This window comes from Lepus europaeus, chromosome 15 (assembly GCF_033115175.1).
Source record: "Lepus europaeus isolate LE1 chromosome 15, mLepTim1.pri, whole genome shotgun sequence".
Lineage (NCBI taxonomy): Eukaryota > Metazoa > Chordata > Mammalia > Lagomorpha > Leporidae > Lepus > Lepus europaeus.
Window position 1 is genome coordinate 74,766,370 of NC_084841.1, and position 22,910 is coordinate 74,789,279.

Consider the following 22,910-nt stretch of genomic DNA (forward strand, 5'->3'; position numbering starts at 1 on the left):
GGCTCCGCTTTCCTTGTCACTCTGCACACTGCTCACAAGACAGGAGCCCTGAAGACATCACCACTCAGAGCACAGCCCCTCGCTGCAGGGAGCCATGCCATCCCATTTTGGATAGGACAGTAACGCACCACTCTATTTAGTTGGCAATGTCAAAAGCCTTGCTTACTAGCGGTACACTACTTGTGGGAAAGAAAGCAGTAGGTTCCTAAGGCAAGTAGCATTGAAGTCATGGTGATGGCAGGAATGTGACTTGGGCATTCGGAAGACACACAGAAAAGGGATGGAAGTAGAAGAAAAAGGCAGAACCGTGAACTGCTTCCTCCTCAATGTCTTGACGACATTCTCTGTGGGGATGCTCCCTGGTTCACGTGCAAACTGCCATTTGTTTGTGGGATCAGAGGAACAAGTGCAGCCAGGCGTCTGAGCTCTGGAAGAACAGCAGCCATGGGAGACTCTGCTAATCCAGCTGATGCGACTACAGAATGCTGCTGCCGCAACAGTTTTAACAACAAAGGGAAGATTTGCTGGTTAAGAGAATGAAGCTCTCCCTTGGTCTCTGAAAAGCACTGAGCATGGCTAAGAATTACTTGTGACTTCAAGCACAGACTGTGTTACACAGATTTTGTCATTCAATACATCCGCATTAAGCAGACCGCTGTCCCCCTATCCTGTGCGGCTCCCCGCTGCTACACACACACACACTGCAACGGTTACACTGTCAGGACAGCTCCGCCTGTGTTTTTCACCAGTCACAGCTTGCTCCGCTTAGAATTCCATCTAGTGAGAGCAACAGTGGGTCTTCATTCTTTCTCCAAACTCTCTCCCCTTTGGCAGGCTTCTGGAACAAAGACCAAGCTGGGGTCTGGTGACTCCCCTTTTAGAACACCTGACAAGTGAGGATTCACCAGTTTTCAGAGTCAGAAAGGCCCCCACCCGCTCCCCGGCAGGAGAGAGGCTGAAAGTGCAGGTTGTATGGGAGGGACCCAAACTCTTAGCAGACAGACCTTTGGGACAATACCAATGAGCCAGTCTCACAGGCACTGGCTTATCTGCAACTGCTTACTTACAAAGGGAAAACTCCACACACTCCCCACTGCCCTTTGTTCCACGGCCGTTTCGGAGTTCTTCCAGCAGGTGTCGCTATAATCACAGAGCAAACATTCCACAGCATGGTAGGTAACTTTTATTTTTCTAGCATAATAATTTAAAGTCTGTACACACTGCACACTCACTGTTTTACACAGATACTTATTCATATACCTATGAACCACATCTAAAGGTTTCTTTGCAAAGTCTCCACACACTGTGGGGGGTTTCCAAGCACAACAGAGGACAAAAAAAATCAGGTTTTGAGTCTTTTTAAAGACAGCCATGTGGAGCGTTTGTGAAAAGCAGTATTTTCCCCTCTAGTTTTACACTCCCCTGGGACTGGGAACAGCTGCAGCCAGTCCACGCGCTGGGCTAGTCCGAAACCTTCCTGGCCAAGCAGCATTTCAAGAACTAACACCTTGCAAGCGGTATTTTCTCTAGAAATCCTAGGACAGGAGATTGGCCTTGCCCTTGTCTAGAGAAACACTGGCTATTTCTGAATGTTATCTTTGGGGGTTCTTAAACATCTCACTCACAGGGGCACTGGTTCCCAAGGGAGAACTGAGCTACTGTGGAGCCACTGCTAGAGATGCCAAAGGCCGGAGAGCATCCTGCCAGCTACCTGACATGGCAAAAGAATCCAATTTCCTTCCCCGCCACGATTCGGCTTTCCCTGAAGAGGCAAAGGTAACCTACCCACTCTAAACCCAGATGCTGTAGATAGTTCTACTATTGCTTTCACTTCACTTCTATACTATCTGCACAAAAATAGTGGTTGAAAGGATCCTCGATTTTCCCTCCCTCGCCCTACTCCACCAGGAAACACATTAGCTAACGAGCGCTTCTGAACACGGTCCGTGGCCCCGCAGGTGAACACAAGCAGCAGTCGCAGTTCAGAGGTGGTGGTAGGTAGGGCCCTGGCCCAGCTTCTGTGAAAGGATGCCAGGCTTAGGTTTCCAACTGCTGGGAGATGAAGCTTGAGGAGCAAGAAGCAAGGTGCCTTCACCGTATTCCCAAACTGTCCAACATCCTTGTGTCACACCTACGCAGGTTAGCTCCGAACCTCCCTACACACTCCCAAGTCCACTGTGTGGCTGTACAGCCATCCGCTCGCTACCAACTAGAACTTCTCAGAACGGCATCCTCCTTTCCTGCAGGTCAGGGCCCCTGGTCATTAGGACGCGGCGAAGAACACAGCATGACCTTGGCCTAAATCTCTACACTACCTGTTTTCCTCTTCTGCGTCAACTTGAATTTTTCAGGTACAAAGTGCATCGCCTCTTCTTGGGACAAGACACGTCCACCTAGACGCTGTACAGCAACACGGCCTGACCTGTCCTGAAGTTGACTCTCAGTTACGCTTCCTGCCTCACGATGCTCTTCTCCTTTGGATACACAGGAGAACCAACAACGGAAGAGGCAAAGGACGGAGAGCCTGCTGGACTTCATAGGGATTCCACCAAGTTTCAGGAGCAACCAACCAGGTAACAGTCAATCACAGACGTTAAGAGGGGGTGGATCTGATTTGAAAGAGAGACGACTTGGGAAGCACCATGTTTGGTTACGGAGGTCTGGATGAGACAGCACTCGGCCCAGCTGCACCCCGCACTCAGGTCAAGGCCGCCTCTCGGGCATCCGTGTCCTGCTCTGTCCCACAGCGCAGGCAGACTGTGCAGCCTGCAGGGTGGAGCGCAGAGCGGAAAACTCCATGTCAGAGAGAGAGTCCAGCCAACCCCAGGGCTTGGATCCCTCAGGTGAGGCCGAGTGAGGGCTCTGTTGGTTCTGGGCTCACACAGCCGAGGAAGCGAAAGGTAAGAGCATGGGCTTGCTCAAATTACAGACAGCGCAAAAAGCAAGCCGGCATGATTACTTTATGGTTTCATGTTTTGTTTAATGTAAATAGAGTTAAAAGAGGGAGGGACTACAATTTAAAGGGAGGATAAGAACAAGTCGGAGAGCTGCTGGGGTCTAGGGAGGGACCTGGTGTTTATGAAACTGCCAACACTAGACCTCTTGACCTACAAAAACAGCAGCTTCCTACGACTCAATCTCATACGACATCTGTGTTCAGATAGAAGCCTTGAATTGAGAGTGAAAGGGACTATTGTTAATTCTTCCGCCTTCTGAAAAAGTGACAGCTGATAGGGAGATGGCTCCCTAAATCAGTGTTTTAGAGTCGAAAGCACCCGTAGGGGGCAGTGAGCGATCCTTCCCTGTGGAGTCAGGGCAGACGGAGGGGCGGGGACATTCAGAGGGAGGCAGCGCCACCAGGCCTCAGCCAGCGGAACTGCACGCTGGCCTCTCAGCAGCAATGGGAAAGGGCAGGAGGGAACAGCCGGGAACAGCTACAAACAACTGGTCACCATCAAGGGGCACGCTGCGTATGGTGTCTGTGTATACGTACTATACATGTTAATCAGGTACACGCATAAATATTTAATATATAAAAAATAAAGTGCTTTCTAACAGGTCCCCAGGCAGGGACATTATAAAACATTTCACAAAAAAAAAAAAAAAACAAAAAAAAACAAAAAAAAACAAAAAAAAAACACAAACAAAAACAAAAACAACCCAAAAAAACAAAAACAAAACCCCAAATTGATACAATCAAAGAACACTACATCCAACATAGGTGAAAACAGCCAAACGCAGTATGTACAATCTGGTGAGGGTCCCAGGACAGACATCCTGTCATATACATGGTATATACATATATACTCTTTTTACTCAATATATTATGACAATATATATTTTAAAATTTTGTTATAGACAAAAAAAAATTAAAAAAAAAAAAAAAGACAACCCCTACAAAAACACAACAAGGATCAAGCCCGCAAGTCCTAGACTGACACCCAAGCTGCTGCCTTCCCGGGGCGCGCTGCTGCCGGCGCTCGGGAAGATGTGCCAGCGCTCCTTCCGCGGGTGCAGCGCCTCCACGTCCTCCAAGGCACTGTGGGCTGCGGCGGTGAAGTTGGCATCGCCAGTGGTGAGCAGGTCGAAGACGCAGGACTGGAAGTAGATGTCCCTCACCGGCATCTTCTCTTGGCACTGAGTGCTGGCCGTCTCCAGTGTGTAGCCGGGCCAGGCCTGCACCAAGGAGGTGCGAGGCGGGCTGTGCCCCAGGATGGCGGACACTTGGCCCTGCCCGTCGTCGATGCGTTCGCTCAGCGGGCAGCCGTTCACACACAGCTGCAGGTCCTGGCTTTCCTCGTAGGACATGGCCAGGTCCTCGGGCATGCGGATAGCCAGGGTCAGGTAGCGACCCAGCTGCCGCACAAACACCGTGGTCCCTATGTAGCGGGCGTGCATCTCCACGTAGCGACCGCTCTCGCGCTCCACGATGCGCAGGCTCTTGGCATCACTGTCCCCGCCGCTGGTGGTGCCATCCACGAAGGCAGCTGGCAGGTCATCGGTCACAGCTTGGTACACTTTCTGCTCGGTGCACTCATGGTGGGCTTTGAAGATGACAGTGATCTGTGGGGAGGACACGAGCAAGGTTTAGCAGGGTGGATGGCAGGTGCAAAGGGGCAGCCTCTGCAGGGGGAGTTCCTTTTTCACTTAGGACAGAATCACCCAGCTCAGCCTGTCTGCTCTGGCCTCACAGAGCCATGGCAACTCTTTTAGGGAAAATTTTATATATGTATATGTATATATATATATATGCATATATATATAAAATATAAGCCCAAGGAATGTGCATCAAGAGAAGCTTTACTTTTGTCGGTCAGAGAACAGAGTCGTTACTGCAAAATGGGCAAGTTTTATTGGTAACTGATTGGTAATTGATGTCACTTTCCAAACACATGAAACATGGTATGGATCTGAGAAGAAAGAAAAAGCTTCCTTTCTAAGTTACACAGAAACTTTAAGGGGCTTGTGGTGCAGTGGGTTAGACCCCAGCCTGCAGCGCCACAGCCCATATGGTCGCTGGTTTGAATCCTGGCTGCTCCACTTCAGGTCCAGCTCCTTGCTGAAGCACCTGGGAAAGCAGTGGAAGATGGCCTGAGGGCTTGGGTTCCTGCCACTCCTGTGGACGAAGCCCCTGGCTCCTGGCTTTGCCTGGCTCAGCCCTGGCTGTGGAAGCCATCTGGGGAGTGAACCAGTGGATACAAGACCTGTCTCTGTAACTCTTTCAATTAAAATAAATAAATCTTTAAACAAACAAACAAACAAACAAACACTTCAGGGGCTTAATGCCCCATACACCAGGAGAACTCTGCTGTCTGAAAGGGTCACTGCTGGTGTGTGACCCTCATCATCGCACCCTGGCTTAGCACAGATATGAGAGCAGGCGGTGCGCCGGCAACAGCTACTGATCACGTGGGCAAGGCAAGATTTCCCTGAGTCCCTTAATCAAATGTTTCACATCACTGGCTAATCCCTGTGACAGGGAGATCACTTGGCAAACACAGCTCCCAGGCACTGGCAGAGACCGAACACCCCGAGCCTAGTTACAGCAAATGTTTTCCCCAAACAGCGCCACGGTCTTTAACTCCTCAGAAGGCCGTCCCCAGCCAACGCTGAAGCCTCCAAATTCTGCACACAGTTCATGGAGGAGGAAGCAACAGCGACGGCTCAGAGTCAACCCCCTTTCCTGCCTGCACTGGGACAGTGACTGTCAGAGCTTAGCAGTTTCTTTTCTTCCTTCTTAAAAAAAAAAAAAAGAAAAAGAAAAAGAAAAAAGGCATCAGGTGACTTCAGACAGGGAGGCCCAACACTCTGAGTTACTGTGGAGGGAGGAACCCCTACTCCTGCAGAGTGCCAATCAAAACAAAAGACCCTTGTGAAAAAGGCCAGAAAATGCTCCCAGCCCTGCCCTCCCCAACACACACACAACCAGGCCTCCCCACCTCCTCAGCTTGACGGCTGAAGTCTTCCCCCACCTCAGCCAGCATTTGCTCGCACTATTTAATTCCACATGTTCCCACTGGTGTTACTTGACTGGAATTTTCCAGCCGTTTCATTGTACTTCAGCCAGTTATAAAGCCAGATCTGAACCGGCTGCACCGCAGCAACTGGTTAAATTCATATCCGTTGTTTGCAGCTGCAACTGCAAGCCAGACAATGCCTTGTGAAAAGGCCGGGTTTGCTCCCTGCCTAATGACCCTGAGTCACAATTTGATTTCACTACCAGCCTTCTCACATTTCAACACCTTCTTAACAACCCCAAGGAGGTGTACCAGAGGATGATTGCAGGAAATTTGCTGTGCATCCAGCCATGGGCCCTTCCAGGGTGGCTGGGGGTTTGCAGCTAGATAGCTAATGGGACTATAAAATAGATTTATGTGGTGGCTTTAAAGGCAATTTGACAAGTGCTTTTTAAAAGCATGCAAGGATCCCATAGAGGTGAAGATTAATTCAAGTGAATTCTGCACCTGAAAAAGTTCAAGGTTAACAACACAAATGGCTAAAATATGAATTAGTAAAAGATTTTTTAAATACAGAACTGCTATCCTCATTTTCAACCATAACACTCAGACTCAAAGATGCAAGCAACTCCTTCACACCAGCTAAGTAACTTGTTTCCAGCCTAACCAACATCAAATATAAACCAATTTGGCCTTCTCTGCAAGAACTTAAGTACTTTTTTGTACTTAAGGGGGAGAGGAATTCCTTTTGTTGGGCCAACAAAGCAGAGATAGCCCATCCCAAACAGATCTCCCAAAAGGCGAGCAAGGGTCAATGCTAGATGAGTGGGATAATTCTGTTCTGCTGCTTAAGCACACGGATTCGCACTGAGGAGCCCCTCCAGCCACTGCCCACACTGCTTCCTCTGCTGTCCTGTGACTCGCACAGAGCTGAAAGACCAGGTCGGGACGACTTCTGCTCCACCGTCACACAAACTATTCCAGGTCCGTCAGTCAGAGACTTTTGTCTCTCCAACCTGCCAGAGGCGGGGGGCGGGGGGGACACAACGATGACTCCTCTCGCTGCGCTTCCCTGCTGAGTGACAGTGACAGTTACTCCCGCACAGCCTGAAGCAGAGTGGCCTTTCCGGGGCTTCCTTCCTAGTTTAAGCACACAGGGACTAGGAGACGGAGTCAGTGTGAAAACACAGGAAGCACTGATTCCAGCTTCGTAATCAATTGCATTCTTCATGATGATGGCACGGGCTCTTAAAAGAGCGCTCAGTCATGAAAGGGAAAGAAATCCGCTTTCAGATAGTGCCAATCTTCAGAAGAGCGAAATTTACTCATTTTTAACAATATTTACTTCAAAAACACTGAACAAGAAATTGTGGAAATTACAAACTCCTCGTATTTCCAACTAGCAGCCATCAGAGCACAGAGAACAGAATATTCAGATCATTATTATATTTGAAGAGAATATTCAAAATGACACTCAGGAGCTCTCACAAAGAACTTAAAAGATCCCAGCTCCGGACTGATGCACATACTATAATAAGTCAACTTGGCACATCTGCTCTAGGCCACACCATTTATTATTGATGGATGGCATTTCTGTGCATTCTAGAACATCAATGCCTTTTGTTCAGCCTCCCCCACCTCAGACAAACTACTCCAGTCCTCTTCATGCATTTTTAATGTTTCAGTCCCTGAGATCTTCACCACCCACAAGGTCTGTTAGGAAGAGAAACACAGCAGCTACAAACCAACCTTCCGACAAGCCAAGGCAACAAGAACCCAGGGAGGTTTGCTGTGAGACACCAGGACATCTGCCTCTCCTTCCACCAGGACAAAGAAAAAAAAACAAATTCAATAAAAAAGAGGAAAACCCAGACACTGCCTACCCATCTTCCCAAGGCACGGCCATGGCACAACAACACTGCACTCTTAGCCGCCTGTGCAGAGTGCATCATGGAAGACAGGCTGACCAGGCCCCTCGGTGCTGCACGTGCAGGGCCCTCACGGAAGGCCCAGGTCCCAGGGCTGGACCTCCAGGAGCAAGGACACGCACACTACTCCCCACTTAGGTCAGGTTCAAGAAACGGAACTGAAACTGCCCCAGCTTTGACGTGGACCTGGTTACAATTCTACTTCTGTCATCAGAAGATAAAATGAATTTTATTTCATGTAATTAGCTGAGACGTCGGCCCTGTTGTATCCTACAGGAGATGCACAGGGGGACGGAGAGCACAGCTCTGCTCGACCCTCACCCCAGGGGCGGATGCTTCAAAGAAGGAAGGCAGCACGCGTGCACCATGGCCATCTCTAAGACACTCAGCTTGGATCGGAGAAGCCAGAGCCTCTGGGGGCTCCTTCCTTTGTGCCTGCCCTCGACACACCCTTCCCCACGGCCCCCTCCCGGGGTGCCCAGAGGTGCTGTTCTCAGCTAGGGTGGAGCCTCTGTGTCCAGGCTGGGAGGCGGGGTCTTCTGTGGAGAATTCTGTGTCCTCTCCCTTCTGTGGAGGAGGGGAAAACTAGCACATTCATTTCGATTAACTTCCTGTCTGAGGGATTTCAGGCAACACCCAGGTGGGTTTTTATCTCTTCCATATTTCAGCAGAAACATTGGTCTGGGAAATTCTTTGATATCATTGATAATTTTCCAAAAAAAAGGAAAAAAGCCTGGGGGAATCAATCTTTTAGGCAGCAGTGAAGTCAACGAACTGGAATGTCCTGTCACAGCCTAGAGAGCACATGTCTCACCTACAGGAAGTTGCACGTAGGACCCACAAATCTAACAGTCTCTTACGCAGCTGTTTTGAGCTAGGACAAAATACTAACTGTAAGGCAGCACATGTGTGCACGAGGTGAGTGGCGGGTTAAATTCTGACTCTACTCCTTGCAGGGCTTGAAGGAGACTAGAGTCACTTCTGAACGCTGAAAACGAGGCAGGCGGGCGGCGTACATGGGTGCCGGGACAGGGACACTGGCCAGCTTCCTGCTGCACAGTGGAGCAATGCAGAGAGGAAAGGCCTCGAGGCCTGCAAGTCGCAGCCACTTCACCAACGGCAGAGGGAGCTTCCCGCTCGGCTCGCCTGCCGCCTTCCTGCTGTACTGGCACAGGGTGAGAGTGCGTGCGGGCATGTGTGTGTGTGTGTATGGTGCGCGAGAGTGTGTGTGTGTGTGTGTGTACTTTGAGACCAGAGCGCATTCGCAAAGCAGAGAGCCAGCCAGGGCTGGAGGCAGTAACTGCTGAGAGAATCTGCCCCAGCAGGTCTTGTCTCTGGGCCTCTCCCTTCTGATGAGGGCAGGAGGCCTGTGGCCCCAGGGTACAACCTTGGGCCCAGGTTCAGCCCAGCTCTTCCCCAGACTGAGGGGGGCTTAGGAAATCACGGCCTCTTTGATCATTTTTTTTTTTTTCAACTTTGGGAGGTGAGGGCAACAGTGAAAGGTCTCTTGGGTCCCCGCAATGCACTCACACCTTGTCACTTCTTGGTTCAATTTCAAGTCCCCAGGGCTTAAAAGGAAAGAAAGAAGGCCCTTGAGAACTCAGGGGCAAAGCGGTTAGAAGCAGGGAGCGTGTATTTCATGAGGCCAGTTAACTGGAACGCTACGAAACGATCTCCTGTGTGCGCGCGGCCTGGGCAGGGAGGGGTGGCTGTCAATGCCACAGACACACACGTGTACACACCTGTGCAAGTGCACGCACACCTAAATCACCCCATGATTAAACGCTGTCCCACCAATTCTATCTGCAGTCCACATGCCATGTTCCTTACATGAACAACCACCCCGCCTCCCAGCCCCCCTGGAATTGGCCCAATGTACTTTTGGCTCCAACTCTTCAAATAACCAGAGAACTGGAGCCTCTCTCTGCCGAACCAGTTTGGCCTTAAGTCCCTCTAGGCCCAACAGCACCACGTTTCCACCGCAAGCCCGGCCAAGGTCTGCCTCTCAGATGCCTGTTTGCTGTTCTCCTTACTTAATCAGCCACCGACAAGCTGAGCAGTGTGAGAAGCCCTGGCGTCACCCCACCCAGAACACAACATTCACAACAGCAAGCTCTGTTGCAGTCAAAACAAACAGAGACAACGCGGCTACAGTGGCGGTGCTCGCCGTGGCACACCGGAGCGGGCTGTCCCTGGGGGCCAGCACAGAGGAGTGCCCACCATCCGCTGCTTCCTTCTCGCCCCTTCCCCTGCAAATGTTGACCCGAAAGAAAATTTTACAGGGCAGGGAGAGAGACATCTGGAAGTGTGACAGAAAAACAAGTTCTGACTCTCAGCTGTGGATCAGACTTGGCCTCGTGCCTGGGGGTTAAACCACGGAGGAGGAAGAGTGCAGTCGTTTTAAAGCAGCAGCGGCCCACAGCTAGGCCAGGCCTTGGGTGGATGTCACTCACCAACGGGGGATTCTGAAGGTCTCCTCCTCCTTCCAGACCGCGCTTGGATGGAGGGAGCGGCGCACTCAGGGAGAGCAGAAAGATGGCACAGGGCTCCGTACCCAGAGCCCCGTCCGTGTGCCGCGGCTGCAAACCGCAGCGGGAAGAGCAAGCAAGGAGGGACCCCTCCACTCACAGAACCACCTTTCACACTCAGGGCTCAGCGCGAGCCACGCCCTGCTGCTCTTCCCCTGCTTTCTTTCCCCACGCGCACTTAGAGGTCCTCTTCCCTCCCGGCAACTTACTCAGGGTACATGAAGTCCACCTAAGTCGTTCCTGGACCCTCAGACCTTAGAACCCAGACCCCAAGACCTTCTAACGAACCAGAGCTATGGGGGAGCCAGGAGAATGCCGATGAGAACCCGGCCGCCCAAGTGATGGCTGATTTCTGCTCTTCTAAAATGTTTCTGTGTTCTTTGGGCAAGAAGTAAACTTTGGGAGAATAAGAATGTCTGACACAGGCCACAGGCGTTCATCAAAAATTTTTTTTAAGGATGAGTTGGGGTCTCGACCAATGAATTTAAGCTAAGAGCTGCTCCCTGGGATAATCAAATTCCAAGAGGCCTTTTGGTCTTAAGTCAGAGACCAACAACTCTGCAGAAGTGGGAGCCAGGGTCCCAGGCCCTGCTGGGTGGTAAGGGAATATGAGCAAACACAGGCAGAAGAGGGAGGGAGGAGACTGTGCCAAATCCCAGGAGTAAAACGAGAGACCTGTGAGCCAAGGCGGAGAGGGCTGTGCCCCGGGTGGTATTGCGGGGCAGGCCTTTGCAACAACCCAGCTCTCTGGCCCACTCTCCTGGCCCTCCGCCCTTGCCTCAACTTGCCAAGGAACAATGGCTCAGAAGCAGCCTGTGAATGCCGTTCCCTACTGCTGTGCAAAGAAACCCTGAGAAACGCCCGGGTTTACACCATGCAGCCTCGACGCTTTCCCACCGGCTGCGCAGATGTCACTTGTGCACGGAAGCCACAGCAGAGGTGGCACTCAGCCCTTCCCGTGTGTGCGCTGACACACAGACACACACACACACACACACACACCCCGGGGCCTTTAATCCTCAGAGTTCCAGGTGTAGCACCCCTCTCATCAGATGTCCCATCAGAGGAAATTAAAAATAGTGCCTGTGTCCAGCAGGGAGCTCTAACTGCAAACTTCCCGGTTCCCAGGATGCTTCACTCACCCGGTATGAACACGCTGTAGGATATTTTTTTTGAAGGGGGGGAGGATCAAGATAAGGAGCAAGTCTCTCTCACAGCAATGGAAAGAATGGCCTTGTGCAACAAATGTAATCATAAGGAAAAGAAACGCAATCTTAGATCGTGAGGAGAGTTACAATGCCTCTGCAGGTCAGTCTGCGCCTTCAGGAAGGAAAGGCCTCTGTATTTCCAAAAAAAAAAAAACATCGCTCGTCCTCTCTGTAACAATGCTGCCGGCAAGAGCAGCGTCCATACATCCAAAACACAAGACTGCGAACGGGAGAAGACTCTCTCATAGACCACACAAACAAGAAGGATCATGGCTGTGTAGATCCCAGGATCTCCATGAAGAATCTGAAACCATATTGTGCTGCAAAAACTCAGCCTCAAATAGAAAAAGAAAAAAAAAAAAAAAAAAAAAAAAAGAAAAGAAAAAGAAAAAGAAAAGTACTATGGGGTCAAGAGAGGGCCGGTTTCCAAACCCTGATCCAGAGATAGACTTCTGACGACAGCTGGAAGCCTTTGCAATGCAGGCACGTCTGGCTCTGCTTCTGCAGCTAACAGGGAAGGATCCAGAATCCGGGCTTACGTGCCCACGTGCTGCTGTGCAATGCTAACTACACGCCAGAGGCTATCAGAGAGGAATGGGGCCACCTCAGACTCCAGGAGCCTACACGAGAAGGAGGATAGGAGGATGCTTCCTTATGGAAAACCAGGGGAGGCAGGTGCTAACCAAGTGTAAACCACACTGAGTTTCTGGTGTCATCTGTCAACGGAACACATAGGAAAATCGCTCCAGAATGAGATTCAGAAGAGTGGCTGTGGGAATTTTAAAGTTTACACACGTGGGTATACTTCAAAAGTTCATGGAACATAAGATAAGTTTATTTTGGCACAAAATAATTTGAAACCCATGCAATTTTTTCTTTTAATTTGTAATTTTCACAAACTTCTTCAAAGCCTCTTGTATGCAAGGATTTCCATTTTTTTTTCCAAAACAAACTTGTCCTTTTTTTTTTTTAATTGAAATTATTTATCGGGGCTGGTGCTGTGGCGTAGCAGGTAAAACTGCTGCCTGCAGTGCTGGCATCCCATATGGGTGCCAGTTCAAGTCTCAGCTGCTCTACTTCTGGTCCAGCTCTCTGCTGTGGCCTGGGAAAGCAGAAGATGGCCCAAGTCCTTGAGCTCCTGCACCCATGTGGGAGACCTGGAAGAAGCTCCTGGCTCCTGGCTTTGATCAGCACAGCTCCAGCTGTTGCAGCCAACTGGGGAGTGAACCAGAGGATGGAAGACCTCTCTCTACCTTTCTTCCTTTCTCTGTGTAACTCTTTCAAATAAATAAATAAATGTTTAAAAAAAAATTATGAGCAAGAGAGAGTGCTTGTTCACTCCTCAAATGTCTGCCAACAGCAAGGGATTGGGCTGGGCCAAGATAAAGCTGGAAAGGCAATCTAGGTTTCCCACATGGGTGGCAGGAACCCAAACACCTGAACCAGCACTGCCGCTTCCTAGGGTCTGCCATCAGCAGCAAGCCAGGACTTGGAGCTGGAGCTGGACACTGAACCTAGGTACGCCGATATTAATGCAGGTGTCTTAGCCACCAGGCCTAGTGCCTGCCACAATCAACCGATCCTTTTTAACTCATTTTCCACAAATTTCTTGAAGTACTCTTACTTTTAAAACCGAAGGGCAAGGCCTCCTACTGTGCCTGAGCAGGACCTAAGTGCTGCCCACGCGAGTGCCAAGAACATCCACTCACCAGGCCCTCAGTCATCTGGCCCAGCAGCAAGGGCCCACCCCGTCCCCCTTTCCTGCATGCAAACTGCCTGAAGGTGAACCACTTGTCACTCATGTGAAGTGGAACATCTGGGACAGGACCTGTAGCCACCCTGACCCCCACCCCCCACCAGATCTCCTTTCATGCTTTTTCTTTTACTGAGACTTAAGGATAAGAATGTCAGGATGGTGGAGGAGGGCAGGCTTACCTCACAACTGAGGGAAATACACCTAGAGACATGCAAATTAGTAGTAATAATACTTTCACTGGAGACATTGCTGTTGTTTGGGTGCACAATAAAGAACTTCTGACTTTTCTATGAAAAGCAATCATTTTAAATGCACTTGAGAGACTGGTGTAAAATTTAACACAAGCTGACTTCCCAATTCCCTGTGATGCTGGCTTCTACAGGTCCACAATGAGCACACTACACGATGATACACAAAAGCAGCTGAACCAGAGTGGGGGAGTCTGGCAAAGCGAACATGCGAGCATCCCCTGCTGAACATGAGGCACAGGAGCCCTGGACACGAGTCCTCTGGGAAGCTTAGAGCGTGGGCCACCTCCTCCCCTGATGCGAATGCTGCCTCTTCTTCCTACCACAGCTACCTCTGCCATTCTCTCACTGCCCTCTGCCCCAGAGCCCAAGTGCTTGCAGCTGCCTTTGCCAGCTGCATGTGGGGAAGATGGCCCAGAGCTGATGTGGATCTGGGCCCAGGTCTGCAGTATTTCAGAACTCCTGCAGCCCCCAAGGTGGGAGCTGAAACGGCACGCTCGGTAACACCCAGAACCTGTGACAAGGGGGCCCGACTGCCACAGGCTCTCCCAAAGAGAGGGGGCGTGACAGGCCGGTCCAGGTGTGAGCAAGTTGGGGGGCCCTGAGAAGGTACACGTGTGTTCACCAGAACCACCCGGCAAACACTCCCAGGCCCACCCGCCTTAAACGTGTAAGACACAGCTAGGCCATCAAATGGCCCCGCGAGCGCAGACGACTCCTTGTTCTTTCCTTGTGCTGTTGGGGTTTTCTCCCACTGGTCTCTCTGTGATGAGGGAAGGGCTCAGCCAGCTAGGCTGCAGATGGCGGGCATCGAGCTGTCCCAGTGCCCTCACTGAGCACAAACCCTGGATCTGAAGGCGCTGAGTGAGCGGACGCTTTAAGCACAACAACCGTCAGTCCATCTTTAAATTCAGTGCCACTGAGCACATGGCTCACGTGCCTGACCACACAAGGAGTGGCTCGAGACAGCCTCAGTGGGCAGTGCTGTGTCACTTGACCACGGGCTGTGTGTGAAAGCTGGGGCACTCTCTCTCTCACACAAATCTTTCCCAAGTCCTCTTTTTTTAAGCATCATGGTAGGTCATAAGAGAAGTGAATCAGATCTTGTTTGGAACTTAACGTCTCGCCTCCTATTGTTTCTGTTTTCCTTGCCACTGTGTTTTCATGCTTAAGAGTCTTTGAAGCTTTTATTTTGGCCCTGAGTGGGCAAAAGGAAATCGTGTTGGGGGAGTCAGGTCTCTGCCTGGTTCCACCAGCACAGGCCACAGCCGCACTGAGATTGGCCATCAGCAGTCACCTTCCAGATGCTTACGAGGAACAGAAGGAAAAACCCCCAACAGCTCCTAGAGGCCGTGAAGCCAGAGAGTAATTTGTTGCTGAACAGCATGGTCGCCAGATGTGGGGAAATACTTTCCAACGGTGCAATTAAACACCGAGCATTCTCACTGTCCACTTAGATTTATGTCAGGGAACCCCCTTGTCCTCTCCTTTGTGGGATGGGTACAAACGTTTGATTTGTACCAAACAGCTGAGGATGAAAACAAAGTTGTACTTTCTATTTAGAAAATAAAAAGAAATGTTAAGAGTCAACATCTGAAATGAAATAACCTTAAGTACTTCAGTGTAAACTTCCACTTACATGATACTGAACTTCATAAAATGACTGGTTATCCCCAAATACCTTCTCCATAATGAGTAAAACATTTACAACTCTGAAGAGCTGAGCAACACAAAGGACATGAGACTGGAAGGAAGGTGTGAGAAATAAAACCCTACGCTCGTGCTAACCACCAACTATTTCATTCATCTGTACAGTTACTGGAAGGTTGCTCTTCCAAGTTGTCACCTACATGCTCAACCGATGGACACTTTCTTCATTCACCCACAGTGCCTTCTGGGATTTCCTGATACCCAAGGACTGCTGTTCTCAGGTATTAGGGCTCCTGTGACTGAGGCCATGGCGATTTTTTCCCGTCATTATCTTATAGCTTCGAGATTGTATAACTCTGTAAGATAACTTACTGCTAATATGTAAGCTGCAATATTATTTACACACATATAAAAACCAAGGGAAGGCAAGACTATCTGGGGCTGCAGAATTTGAGAAGGCACAAGGCAAACTTGAGCTTTCGCTGGGAGTCCAAGTATAAACACTGTGGAATCCCCCTAGGACGCGTGGACCAGTGTTCACAGTCCTCTTTGTTTACAGCACTGCCTTCTAATCTCAGATTTGTGACCCCCGGGGGTGTCTCCAGATAGCTCCTGAGGTGCTGTAAAATTCCCTCCACTGAGTGCCAAGTACAATAATCTAGCAATCATTTAAAATAATATGCCACACATGTTTGGTGTTCGGGTATCAAAAGGACAGTCCTAAGCATTCCAAAAGCTTGATCTTTGTCAGTTACAGTTTGGTCTGAACCAACTCCTGAGCAGAGAGGACAAGTACAGAAAATGAAGCAGAACGAGGTGGTCCGTACGAGTGGTTTTGTGGGTCAGGAAGACGGGGAAGCAGGTGGTTGACGTGGGACTCACCCTATTTTAGTGGAAAATCGTTTCTTTGTTTTCTAACGACTGAATTAGCAGTGACTGGCAACTGGATACCCAGTTGCCAGGTCTTCTCTACCTACCTGCACTGACACTGGTGCCCTGCAGCTTGCTTTAAGGATCTCTGCACAGGATTTCTTTCTTTAAAACCAACACGGACCCCTAGACACTGTAAGCAAGGCAGCGCAGGCACAGCTCAACTCTGTCCACTTTTCTCCTGAGCTTGGGGCTGAGCCTCGGGCCCTGAGAGGACAGAGCTCACACAGCAACTGTTCTGCAACATCTGATTCTCAACCTCCTTGGTCAACAAGAGGCTGGCGACCAAAACGCCGCTGTGGGGTCGCTGCTGGGAAGCTGGCTTAGAGCCATGTCATTTTACTGCCGCTTCCAAATCTCCAATAAAACAGCGTTTCTCGATGGGTCGCTGCCTCAGGCTTCAGAGCTTTCTTTGCTCAGAACACCCACTTCAGTCAACTGAAAATCTCAGTGTGGATTTCCCCAAGAAGAGTCACACGCATGCGCACTCAAAAAAGGACATCAGTGAAAAGTGCGCCTTCTCCCACCCCGCCTCCCCACTGGAAAGGCCTGCCTGCCCTCCCTGGAGGATTCAATCCCACTGTTGACTTTCTGTTCTTCAAGTCATTACTCTTTTATATTTAGACCCACACTTTACATTCTCAGAAAATTCCTTTACTAAGTAACTTTTATTCAGTCCTTTATCCACTGTTGATTGCTTCTCAAGAAGAAAAAAAGAAATGCATTTCCTTTTTCAGCTAGGCCTTCTATATCACATTTCGCAAGCTGAGTAATCAACTCTGTGAAAGTGATGAGTGGGCAGGCGGGGGAAGAAAGAGAAAAGCGCACTTGCCTTATTCGTGGCGGTGGCACTGGACCCAGGAACCACGGGGACGTTTGTCACTTGAACAGAAAGGTAATTGTTGTCTATGAGGGGCCAGGCCCCTTCCACTTTGCATGTTTGGAAGTGATCCTTGAAAGTTCTCAGGTGAGGGTCTCCGAACAAGCCACAGAAAAGGTAACTGGGCGGGCCCGGGTCTCGTCCCCTGGGTTCTCTGGGTCCCGCGTGGCTGTGATAGTTACAAGGGTCGTGGGTCACTTCGGGGTTGGTAGAGGATGTGGGTCCATCCTTGGAACAGTTCCTCTGGCTCATGAGGTCACTGATCCCCAACACGGCGGAATGGTAGACCAGGTTGCCACGGCAGGCTTTGGAAGTTCGCTGGGTGCAGCCGGCATAGGCGCGCAGGGCCTTGCAAAACTCGGAGTCAAAGCCGTCGGCGGCAGAGTTCAGGTGTGAAGTCAGGGAGACAAAGTCCGTGGTGCATTTCTGGATCCGGCACTGGGCCGGCTGTTGGCAGTCACCTATGGGAGGAGAGAGAGGAGGGCATGTGTGAGCGCAGGAGAAAATGCAGTTCTCCCTGGGGGACCGTGTGCTCCAGCTTGTGCACTCCTATTTTGAGAAGCCTTCAGAGAAAGAGGAGGACAGCGGGCTCCCATGCCTCTCCTCAAATTAAGCCACTGGGAGAAAACGTGCCCGCGGCTCATTAAGGCAGCGTGCTCACGGGTGGCACAGAACCGGGAGCCTGTGTGGATCGAGTGGAGCCCAGGGTTCTTGGCTTCATGTGACAAAGGAACAGAAAATGTAATAGCTGATCAGGTCTGCTGCTTGTTCACAGATTTTGAGAATGGTTCCTCTGCTCTGACGTCCAATCAGAGACACGAACGAACTTGGTTTTGATTTCGAGAACGGCATGAGTAATTTGCTTCGGAAAGCATTGTAAAAGCAGTGCTGCGCGCAAAACCACGAAAGGGGAAAACCCTAAATTACAGGCCGACTGGTTAAAATCACCACCTTTCCCTGACTGCAGTATGGCTACAGGGTAAGAACAGCAACAGAAGATCCAGGTGCTGCGCTACTCTGTCTTGCCGGAGTCCTGTCTGCTAACAAACTCGACGTCAACAGACACGGTTTCCTGGTTTCTTACAAAGGCAAATGCTTTGCTAAAAATAATTAAAGTGACCCACTGGATCCGCCTAGCTTCTCTCCTAATAAATCCCCGTCTCTGTCAGCCTGGGGCCTGAGCTTCCAAATTTCACGTAACAAGGACCCCAGGTCAAAACAGATACAAGGGCAACACTGAAATCCTGCTGCACAGATGATCCCAAGCATGTCTGAGAAAGAGAACTAGAGCACTACAAAGCCCAGAATTCCCTGGAGCACCTGTAACCCCCATTTCCCCTCGTAACTCATGCAAACATAATGAGTTAAATGAAGTAATGGAGACCCAAGTACTACTGCCTTATATTGGAAAAAAAAATATTTCCAAATACCACTACTTTTTTCTTTTTTTGCCACTAGCTTCTTAAACAATTCGCAAAACCTTTAAAAGTGTACAGAGGTACACAAACTCGAGAACTGGCAACAGTAGGGCAGTCATGTGACGCTAGAACAGACTTGGTGACAAGAGAAGCGCCTTCCTCTGGTGGATGTGTGACTGTACGGAAACGAACTCTTGGCTCCTCGAGACCTCTTGCAGGTCTCTGGGTTATGGAGGAGTCTCTCGTGCCCTGCACATCTCAGGTTCTGGAGACGAGGCTGTGGCACAAGGAACCCCGTGACCTTCTCCCGGTACAACGCATCCTATGGTTTGTATTCTGGATGAGGAAAACAGTGAGAGTCAGTGGATTCACTATTAACTGCGTAATGATTTTAAAATGTGGGAGCAATAAACTTCAGGCAAATGTCAAGATTTAACATTTCACTTGAGTTAGACTGATCAGTTACTGATCCTGATATTGTGTCAGACACTTTGGACTGTACTGCTTTTCAATTTGAATTAAATGGCCTGTCATCTCTGGGTCTGGCTTTAGCTGGAAGACAAGGGTGGGTGGTGACAACCTCTGATGAGAACTCTATTGTCATTTTTAAATCCCAAGGAGGGAAAAACACTGTAACCTGGATGTTGTATTCACTTTAAGCTGAATAACAGATTAAAACACATTTTTATATTTGGAGCTGAGAATTTATAGCAGTCACTAGATCACTTAAAAACAAAACAAAACCCAGAGCTTCATGTGTCTGGACTGTTCTGTGTTTTCTCAGGGCAGAGCTGACAAAGGAGCGCCAGGAGTTCTAGAATTCCTCTCTCCAAAGCAGACCAAGTCGAGCTATTTTTATCAAAAGCAGAACACAACACAATCAACCAATCAAAACTCCACAAAGACCTTGAAGCCATTTTACAGATGGGAAAACCAAGGCAAAGGACTATAAGAGGCCCTGTCCTGGCTGGATCACACACAGCTAATGTGAAGCCAGAATGCGGTGGCTTGCCTCAAATCTCCCGGTTTTCCACCACTGGATCCTGCGTCCCTTAATTTCCTGACTCCAGCAATAGCGGATCTGACAGAGAGTTCACTAACTAGTTATTTTTCTTTTTAAATCAGTCACAGCAAACAAGGAAACACAACCAGGGTCAAGACCACCTAGTACTGAAGAGCTCTCAGACTACAAATAAATGACAGCCCGAGAAGTTTCCGCTAAACCTGCAGTGCCTATTTGTTCTTTTTATGGTCTATAAAATCTATCCGGGCACACATTTACTTATAATTATTTCAAATAGTCATAAAATATCAAAAGTAAGAACGGCATGCAAATGCAGATGCAACTGTTCAGAAGGGAAGAAAAGCAGTATTTAGATTCCTGGTGCCTTGTCTCACTCCTCCCCCACTGGCTCCACCTCTCTTTGCTTTTTGAATCGCAGGGAGGTGCTGAAGACTTTGAAAAAAAAAAAAAATCTCACACGAACTAGAACTCCTAGTGTTCTTTTGTTCTAGGGAAGGTTTCAATCGGTGAGACTGGAAGGCCGAGGGCTCCCTGGGGAGAGGGAGCTCCCTGGGGAAGGGTCAGCGCCTGCCTGCAGGCTCCGGAATCATGACTGATTTGTAGCACGCACCCAGAAAGAGCCAGGCTTCACGACCTCATCATGGGACAGCACACTCGTGCCTGCTCTAGGTGGTAACATAAGCCTCCTGTCAAAATGCCAAGACAGTGCAGAGCACAAACCACCTCGAGAACGAAGCCTATGAGTAAGCAAGTAACTCCCATCTTGGATCTCCATTGAGGAATCCCAGAGGTTTGCTTGTTTTGAAAGAAAAGACCAAACAAAACGAAAACAAAAACAAAAAATGGCATAAACAAAAGCCGTCTCCCAAGGGCAGAATCCCAAATTTGCAGTCTGATCTCTGTTCTGGGGTCACAACACCTACAATCCCTGGGCCGGCACTTCTAATGCCGGTTCCTGGAAGTGCTGAAGGCTGTGTGGATCCAGAGCTTTCACTTCATCACTTTTTAATGAATCAGACAAAAAAGGCCTCACCACTCACGACAGCTTTCCTAACGCCAAGGCTGCCCGGGCAAATGTGCAGCACGATCACTGGTTTATAATGAAAGAAATGAGATCTGCCGAGGCGGAATTAAGTGAAATGCAGAGCCATATGGGGTGCTGCGGCGAATGATACGGATCCAGACGTAAAACATATGGTGGTCCATCTGCAGAAGGCTATAGCTGGGCTCCCTGCACTTCCACAGCACCACTCTTCAAAGAGATCCCGCAAGAGGAGCCCCCTCTCTCCCAGGAGCAGATTAACCACACCAGGGCAACAGGTTGTCCACAGAAATCAGCCAACGACAGCACTTGGGGGTCGGGGTCAGTGGAGAGGAAGGAAGGGCGCATTACCACGCTGAGATGAGCTTCACATTCCAGATTCTTGAACCAGGGCACCTGCATTGTGCTAAACCTTTCAAAGGGTTTCTTAGGCCTTTCATGAGCTAGCTTCGGGGAGCCACACTCAGACCCCGTCGCAGGCCGAGTACCAGGACCACCACCCAGGGCCCACCTCACCAGACGCACAGCTGAGCTCCACGGGGCACATACTTTTTCTGAATATTATCCTTCCCCGAGCCAAGCAAACTGTTCCTCGCCACTGCCTGCGGACTGACAATTTTTCCTAAGGCTCTAAAGTAACTTCATGTGAAGCCCTAATCGTTCTGAAACCTCCTGTCCCACTTCTTAATGAGACTTCTCCCCAAGTGACAGCGTTAACACGCAGCTGCTACATCACAACGCAAAGTTCCGCAAAGTAAATTAAGTCGTCTCCTTCGATGCCACATTTTTTCCATTACTTGAAAAGACCTCCCCGGTTTTCAGCGCGCCCGGCGAGACTTCATAAATAAATAAAAATTACTCCACGGCTTTAAAATTCACGGTTCTCCAGCTCGGGGCGTCGTGACCGCTGTCCTGTAAGCCCGGGGGCCGAGAAAGGCCTCGAAGGGAGGCCTCGTAGGCAGTAGCTTGTTCTCCAACTAAGAATTCCCCTTTCGGTTTTGGCATTGCAAAAAAAAAAAAAAAAAAAAAAAAATCTTTTGTCTTAGGCAAACTCCTAAAAAAAAGCACGTGTTTTTGTCCTCGGCGTCCTGGATTTTTTTTTTTTTTTAAAGGAAACGACCTCAAAAACCACGGAGCACACGCCGGCAGGCCCGGCCGGCTGCAGGCTCGCCCGCCAGGGGAACGCGAACCGAGGGCTCAGCCCCGCAGAGCCGGGCCGCATTAAAAAGAAGCCAATGCAAAAAATACATAAATAAATCAATGCACGGGAGAAACCCCCCCCCCCCCACACACACCACCAGGTCCCTGGGAGCTCCCGTTCCTTCGGTCCGGGGGTCCCAGGTCTGCAAACCCGGGAGGGCGCGATCGCCTCACCGCCAACCCCCAACCCCGGGAGAGAAGCAGCACAAGGCTCCTTGTCTGCCCGCCCGGGCGGCGGCGGCGGAAACCTGATCCGAGCCCTGAGCTTCAGTAAACACCGCCGCCGAGGGCCGCCCCGCATCCGGAGCCCGGGCCCCCGGCCACCTCACGGCCCGGGTGCGAGCCGGCGGCGCGGGGGGCCGCCCCCGGGGAGGAACAAAGCCCGCGCGCGCCCCTACCTGCGTGGAGCAGCCCGAGGCCGAGCAGCAGCAGCAGCAGCAGCGGCGGCGGCGGGCAGGGCCGGGGTCGGCGGCGCTGCTCAGCGGCGGGGGCGGCGCAGGAAGGTGCGGCTCTCAAGCCCATGCCCGTCCATGCAGGTCTCGGGGGCTCCGGCGAGGGCGGCGGCGGCGGCGCGGGCGCCGTGGCGGGTCCCGGCCCGTGGCTGCGGCATGGGCTGGGGGGCGCGTCTCGCTTCCTCTTCTTCCTCCTTCAGGCCAGCGACCGAGACGGGCCGCCGCCACCGCCGCAGCGAGCAGCGCGCCCCGGGCGGAGCGAGTCGGCGGCGGCGGCAACAGGGCGTAGCGGCATCGCGGCGGCCGGGGAGGGACGAGGGAGAAGACACACAGAGACCGTGAGCGAGCCGCCGAGACCAGCCGCGAGCGCGCGGGCGCCCCGGCCCCCGGCCAGCGTGGGCTGGGCGGGCGTGGACCTCCAAGGAGGGTCGACCCAGCGCAGGCCAACAGCCGCGGGCGGCCGCAGGACCTCTGCTCGGCGGCCCGGGCGGTCAATCAATCTCAGCCCCGCACTGACGCCCCGCCCCTCCCGTCGCCCGCCAATCCGCGCTGGGCCACGCCCCTCGCCCGCTTTCCATTGGCTGCAGGCGCGGGTCCGCCGGACCCCGCCGGCCAGTCGCAGGGCCCGGTGCTCCCGCCCCCGCACCTCGTCCCGCCTCCCGTCCGCTCAGGGCAAAGCGAGTTCCGCG

The 22,910-nt window shown here is 51.0% G+C and overlaps 1 protein-coding gene across 1 annotated transcript; it reads right to left on the reverse strand.

Annotated features, from left to right (window-relative positions):
• Positions 1-1,168: 1,168 nt before the first annotated feature.
• Positions 1,169-22,306, reverse strand: RGMB (repulsive guidance molecule BMP co-receptor b). The gene is made up of 3 exons (XM_062212363.1): positions 22,168-22,306; positions 17,038-17,546; positions 1,169-4,563 (listed from the first exon to the last, which is right to left on the reverse strand). Exons 1-3 carry the CDS (start codon positions 22,289-22,291, stop codon positions 3,895-3,897), a joined length of 1,302 nt encoding a protein of 433 aa, XP_062068347.1. The 5' UTR covers positions 22,292-22,306; the 3' UTR covers positions 1,169-3,894.
• Positions 22,307-22,910: the final 604 nt, after the last annotated feature.